General features: G+C 43.1%; 1 protein-coding gene across 1 annotated transcript; it reads left to right on the forward strand.

Moving 5' to 3' along the window:
* The first annotated feature begins 352 nt into the window (after nt 1-352).
* LOC147641242 (kinesin-like protein KIN-7A) lies at nt 353-6,545 on the forward strand. Its single transcript, XM_086819532.1, has 14 exons — nt 353-759; nt 1,553-1,642; nt 1,763-1,863; nt 2,220-2,339; nt 2,480-2,561; nt 2,654-2,721; nt 2,879-2,944; nt 3,037-3,161; nt 3,293-3,497; nt 3,750-3,893; nt 3,974-4,078; nt 4,173-5,123; nt 5,221-5,573; nt 5,764-6,545. Exons 1-14 carry the CDS (start codon nt 516-518, stop codon nt 6,104-6,106), a joined length of 2,997 nt encoding a protein of 998 aa, XP_086675658.1. The 5' UTR covers nt 353-515; the 3' UTR covers nt 6,107-6,545.
* The last annotated feature ends 352 nt before the right edge of the window (nt 6,546-6,897 follow it).

Raw genomic sequence — 6,897 nt, forward strand, 5'->3', positions numbered from 1 at the left:
CAACTTTGTAATGAAGTGGCTTGGAAAATATTCAACAGACGATTGTTTTGCTATAAATTACTGCCCTCAACGTGGGCACCGTGAGATCAGAAGCATGGGTTGAGTGTGTGACAAGCCTCATAGGGGGCAAAGAGAAAACCTCAAAACTAATAAAATGGCATTGAAAGTGATATATATATATATATATATATATATATTATTTTTCTACAAGTTTGCCATCAACTTTGATGTACAAAAAAAACAATGTAAAAGCTTGTAAACCACATGAACACATCAAATTTTGTGTAAAGGGCCCAGAGCAAGGTAGCCGTTGGGACAAACGTTTGAAAGTAGACAAAACAACATAGAGAGAACGAGGCCTGCCCTCTCCTCTTCGGCTGCCCATTGATCATCCATTGCCGAAGGGGTAGGAAGGCGAGGAGGCTGCACAGCCAACCATCACCAGCAAGCAAGGCTTTTTCAAGCTCTGCGTAGCTTCGCCGTAGCCCTTTCTCGCTTCTTCTCTACTAGCAAAAATGCATATGAACAGTCCAGCTATGGACAGGCAACAGCACTCTGCTGCGGCAGTGGCAGCGCACCCTAAGACTCGCGAGAAGATTCTGGTGACGGTGCGCGTGCGGCCGCTGAGCTCCCGCGAGCTCGCCCAGCACGACTGCTCCGCTTGGGACTGCGTAGACGATCGTACCATCATCCAACGCCCTCCCTCATCCCTCCTCCCAGACCGATCTCCCCATCATCACCCCAAGTCGTACACTTTCGGTAAGCACATCCCCCCTTTCTTCAATAAATTCGTACATTTTATGTATGGATGCAAGCATGTACTTTGTATACATACACCTATGTATGTATGTTTGCCACTTGAAGATGGAGGCTGTCAGTGTTTATGTATGTATGTATGTATGCGTGCCTCACACTGGTATGTGTGGTACTGCTACTCTATGCCAGTAAGACTTTCTACTGCATGGGTAATCATCCATCTTGATCTTTCTAGATGATGTGCAAGTGGAAGATTTTCCCTGCTAAAATGCAAGCAGAGATTGATGAAGATCGCTAAATGTTGCACTCAAACAGCATGCATTCACAGTTGCATGGACATTAACAGGGTGATTAGCCAGCCAGCAAGGGTAACCATCCTGGAAATCCAGGTATATGTATATGCTATCTTATCTAGGCAATCTTTAAATTTTCCTGATGGCGTAGATGCACATTATCGATGCAAGTTAGACGGATGTTTATGCTTATACAAACATGATTGCACACTTTGAGTGCAGGATGATATCAAGATGCCTAACTTGCACTGTTTAGATCAATACACCCACAATTGCATGTCCTTAGGGGTGCCCTTTTACATCCATTTGTGGCCCCACCGCCAGGCACCCACATCTCGTCCTGACCTTCGGTGTAAATTTTAGAGCGAAAAGCAGTCCCTTGGGAGAAAATAATAGCCTTTTTGTGGGATATGTTCTTTTCTACCGCATTGTCTGCATAACATGTATGTCAAGGTCTGCTATAGTAGTTTTCATATTTTACTTTATTGCTCCCTCTTGTGTAGATCATGTGTTCGGACCTGAATCTGTCACTCAGCAAGTCTATGAAGAAGGAGCAAAAGATGTTGCTCTCTCTGCTCTCTCTGGCATCAATGGTAAACCATAGTTTGAATTATCCCAATTTTGTTGCAGAGGGAGGCTAAGCAGATACCCATCTTACCGAAAAATTGTATAATAAGCACAAGTTAGGAACACTAAATTTTTTTTAAACACAGCTACGATATTTGCATATGGGCAAACTAGCAGCGGAAAGACTTTCACCATGAGGGGCATCACCTTGAATGCAGTCCAGGACATCTACTCCTACATAGAAGAGGTAAATTTAAAAAATAAATGCACTTTTATATGGTTGTGACATATTGTAAGCCATGGGTATGGCCGTGTTTTCTTGTGCATAAACAAGATGTTTAACCTGTGGCTCCTACATAGAAGAGGTATATTTAAAATTCAAATGCTCTTCATATGGTTGTGACATATTGCAAAAGCCATGGTTATGGCCTTGTTTTCTTGCGCATACCTAATTAAACAAAATGTTCAACCTGTGGCTCCTAAATAGAAGAGGTGTTTAAAAAAAAAAGCACTTCACATAGTTGTAACATATTGTAAGCCATGATTATGGCCTTACTTTCTTGTGCATACCTAATTAAACAAGATGTTTCACCTGTGGCTCAGCACAGTGAAAGGGACTTTGTCTTAAAGATCTCTGCACTCGAAATCTACAATGAGGTTGTGAAAGACCTGCTCAACACAGACAGTGGCAGTGGTCCTCTCAGGCTTATGGATGACCCAGAGGTATGTTGTTTGTCTCATTTAGGACATATGCTACATACATCATCATAAGGACCCCTAAAATTCCTTTTTTTGGGTAGAGTAAGCTAATATTGGCCATCACAGCACTGCTCTCAGTATCCTGATTTAGTTAATTTTTGCAGAAAGGCACCATAATAGAGAGATTGGTTGAAGACATTGTAAGGGACAGCAAACATCTTCAACAGGTTCTTTCAATTATTGAAGGTAATCAGAATCTCTTCTAAGATTGCACTCCACCAAAGTACATGGTTTCCCCTTTCTAACTATGTGGTGTATATGTGTGTGTCTATATGCAGCTCAACGGCAGGTGGGAGAAACTATGCTCAATGAAACAAGCTCAAGGTCTCATCAAATCATCAGATTGGTGAGTGTTTCTAAGGTCATATTGTGGTATAGAGAACCCTCCCCTCAGTGACAGATGAGTTGTGGTTGGGGTCTTTCTCTTTGCATTGCAAGTTATTTACCTATGAAGTTGTAGACTGGAATGCATATGATGAAATTGACATGTGAGGTTTGTATAGACTGTGGAGAGCTTTCCTCGAGGTATTGCTGATGGGGGATTAGTGAACTCCCTTGTTGCAAGCTTGGTAAGTACACTAGTTTGGAGAGCATGGTGTGTCCAGCTGTGATTAGTAAGACATAGAGCATAGTTGTTGATACATACTGTGGTTTTATACAGAATCTAGTGGATCTAGCAGGAAGTGAGCGTGCCTCTCAAACACAATCAGAAGGGACAAGATTGAAGGAGGGTTGCCATATCAATCGGAGTTTGCTTACCTTGACCACCATCATCAGAAAGCTCAGGTGAGATGATGGCATCAATCAATGCCTTTAAAAGTGCTTCATATGTGGCCAACTGAGTTATTCCCATAGCTGTTTGGTTCATGCACGTAACAAGGAATGCTATTGACATGCATTGATGTTATGTAATGCAGTGGGCAGGGTAGGGCAAAGACAGGTCACCTCCCTTACCGAGATTCAAAGCTCACTCGCATCTTGCAAAATTCACTAGGAGGAAATGCACGGACAGCAATCATTTGCACAATGAGCCCCGCTCAAATCCATGTTGAGCAGTCAAGAAATACACTCTTTTTTGCAACCCAAGCTAAAGAGGTCACCAATACTGCTCAAGTCAACATGGTAACTTCCAAAACTCCAGGTTCAGAGATTATGCACGCACATGTGCTAGTCCCGTGTCTACCACATGTACCCCCAACCCAATCCCCAACCCTCTTGTCACGGGCTTATTCTAGTATGTTGTGCTCGGTCACACGAGACTAAGACTCACATGTGTTAGTCCCGTGTCTACCACATTTAACCCCCAACCCTCTTGTCACGGGCTTATTCTAGTATGTTGTGCTGTGTCAACCTTGTGTCTTTTGTGTACTGCAGGTAGTTTCAGACAAGGATATGGTCAAATTGCTTCAGAAAGAGGTGGCTCGATTAGAAGCAGAGCTGCGAGTTCCAGATATTGCAGTGACAGACTCGTCAGAGGCGCAAGCATTGCTGATTGAAAAGGAGGCTGAGATTCAGCAGGTATGATAACTAGCTAGCTTGATTAGTAGCAAGGAAGATGGGTTCTAATGAGTAGTAATTTATTTCATTTACTAATGCAGCTCCGAGCTGAGGTAAAAGAGCTGCACTATCAACGAGACTTTGCACAAGCTGAGCTCGATGAACTGCGGAAAAGGCTTGCAGAAGAGGAAGAAGCCAAGAAAATGGTATACAAATTCTTCACAGCTAACTAGGTGTAGTGTTGTGGTACTGCCAATGCATTTAAGCTGATCCTTTCTGCAATTCTCCATCATTGTGCAGGAGCAAGAGCGCTTCTTGCCATCTCCTATTTTGTTATCACCACGAACACCTGCCACTTCCATGAAGAGATCTGTCAATGACATGGTACTGTGTATGGGATCAACTACTGAGCTCGATCAAAGTACGCCAAAGCAGAGGAGCCCGTCTCTAGCTAGGCACTCTGTAGTAAGACAATCATCAACAGCTTCCATGATGCTTATACAGGAGATAAGGAAGCTAGAGCAACTGCAGGATGAGCTTGGTGAAGATGCCAACAGGGCCTTGGAAGCTCTGCAAAAAGAGGTGGAGTGTTTAAGGCTAGCTCAAGCTGACATGAATCAGGATGCTGCATCCACCATTGCTAAGCTTCAAGAAGAGATACAGACACTGAAAGTAAGTGAAGCAAAAGAGGAAAAACCACTGCCTTTGATCAGAGGAAGCCTTAACAGCTCACTTAGGGAAGAAATCAGCAGGCTCCAAGCCATGGGAAGGCTGGATAGATGTAATGCTGATACCACAATTGCCACATTAGAAGAGAAACTTCAAAGTGTGCAAAAATCCATTAATAATATGGTTCTGAGCTCCAATAGTGCAGCAGAGGACGTATCCCCATGCAAAATGAGGACTCCGGATCACAGAAGCAAGCATTCCACACCTTGCTCTCCTCGTACTACTCGCCGGAGTTTGGGATTTGAAAACAATGAGAACCAACCACCTGATGGTAGTGAAAGTACATGCCCTCCAAGCCAGAAGCAGTCTCGTTTTAAGAAGCAAGATGGAGACACAGGCAACGTATCCTCTAGGGAGAACACTTCAACACATCGGAGGAACAATTCAGTGGACATAAAGAAAATGCAGAGCATGTTCAAGACAGCAGCAGAGGAGAACATCAGAAGCATAAGAGCTTATGTCACGGAGTTGAAGGAAAGAGTAGCCAAGCTCCAGTATCAGAAGCAATTGTTGGTTTGCCAGGTGAGCTACAACCAGCAATGAGCTTTTTTGCCATTGAAATCCTTGTAATTTGGGTTCTGCAGATTATCTGAGATGATGCCCATGTGTGTGTTTCCAGGTGCTTGAGCTAGAGGCTAATGGAGGCAGCACTGAAGATGATGAAATAGACATGGTTCAAATGGATGAGGAAACACCACCATCCGCTCCTGTGGCACAGTCCCTGGAGAACTGGCAGTTGCTGTTTCAAAAAGAAAGGATGCAAATTGCACAGCTGTGGGATCTTTGCCAGGTTTCCATCATTCATAGATCTCAATTCTATCTGCTGTTCAAAGGAGATCCTGCAGATCAGGTGTACATGGAGGTAGAGCTTCGAAGGCTGGCTTGGCTACAGGAGCATTTTGATGCAGCAAGTGCAGTCAACCCAGATGCTGATGGAGATGAAGATGGAGAATTGACAAGTCTGGCAGCCAAGTAAGGAATCTTAAGGCTCTAATTTCAGTGATTAAGGGTAAACTAGAAAGAGAAGAGGGTAACGTCTCCAAAGTCACTGGAATGGAGAATTATCATCAAGAGTTCTCCTCTGTTGTATTGTGAAACATATATAAACATGTCATTTTCTGGTTTTCTGATGGTGTGGCTTGCTTGGATTGTTTATGTGCAGCTGCCGGGCTTTAAAGAAGGAGAGGGAGCAGCTCGCCAAGAGGATGAGAACTAGCTTGACAGAAGAGGAGAGGGAGGAGATGTATCAACGATGGGGCGTCCACCTGGGTGCCAAGCAGAGGAAAATGCAAGTGGCTTACAGGGTGTGGACAGACCCCCATGATCAAGCTCACATTCAAGACAGTGCAGAGCTGGTGGCGAGACTTATGGGCTTCTGGAACCCCGACAAGGAGGCTTCGAAAGAGATGTTTGAGCTCGCATTTGCTCCTCCTAGCAGCAAGAAGCCATGGCTTCATTTTGGCTGGAACTCCATCCTCAATAACCTCAATGCTCTCAACATCTAACAGAATTCTTAACAAGGTCCTTTCACCTCCCTAGCTTGGCATTACAGCTCGTGTGCTTTTTAGCCTTAGCTTACTCATCAATTTGAAGCCTTGCCATGGCCGTCTTTCTAGCCCCTTCTTTCCCATCATCATTCATTTCATTATTTGGCTGATAATAAAACCAGGATGCATCACACCACATCCATCTCCTTGAAGGAGGAAGGGTGTTGACAACATGCTGCAAATTGTAATATGTAGTAGTGGGCAATGTGAAGCAAAGAACTGCAACACACTTGACAATAGAGGAGAATGTTGATGGAATGGGTGGCAAAGCCTAATGAGTGGGATGATGTCATGGTGTAAGTGAGGTTTGCAATAAACATTCTTGAGTCAGTGTGTAAGATTTAGAGGATCCTTGAGTACAAAATTAAATGACTTGTCAAAGAGCTTAATTACAAAATTGAGTGTTAACAAAAGAACTTTTTTCTATGTGGGTTTGAAAAATTTGTACATGTGAATCAATGAAATATATTCCCCCTAACCTAATTCATTAATTAAGCACATTTAATTGGACCTAATCTGAATTAGGATCAAGGAACGACACAGTCGAGGCCCAATTATTATTAAACACATTATCGTATTCTTATTAACTTCATCTTCGCTGTAAATATCACCTTCTGCGGTTGTTCCCCGTACTTATAATATATATATATATATATCACCTTCTCATACATAAAGGCATTTTATAACAAGATGTGGGATTTTTTTCTTACATTAGTCCCTTCTTCTTTCTCGCCTTTTTGTGAGAGAGA

This window comes from Cibotium barometz, chromosome 2, assembly GCF_041138505.1.
Source record: "Cibotium barometz isolate CiBa-2024 chromosome 2, ASM4113850v1, whole genome shotgun sequence".
Taxonomy (NCBI): domain Eukaryota; kingdom Viridiplantae; phylum Streptophyta; class Polypodiopsida; order Cyatheales; family Cibotiaceae; genus Cibotium; species Cibotium barometz.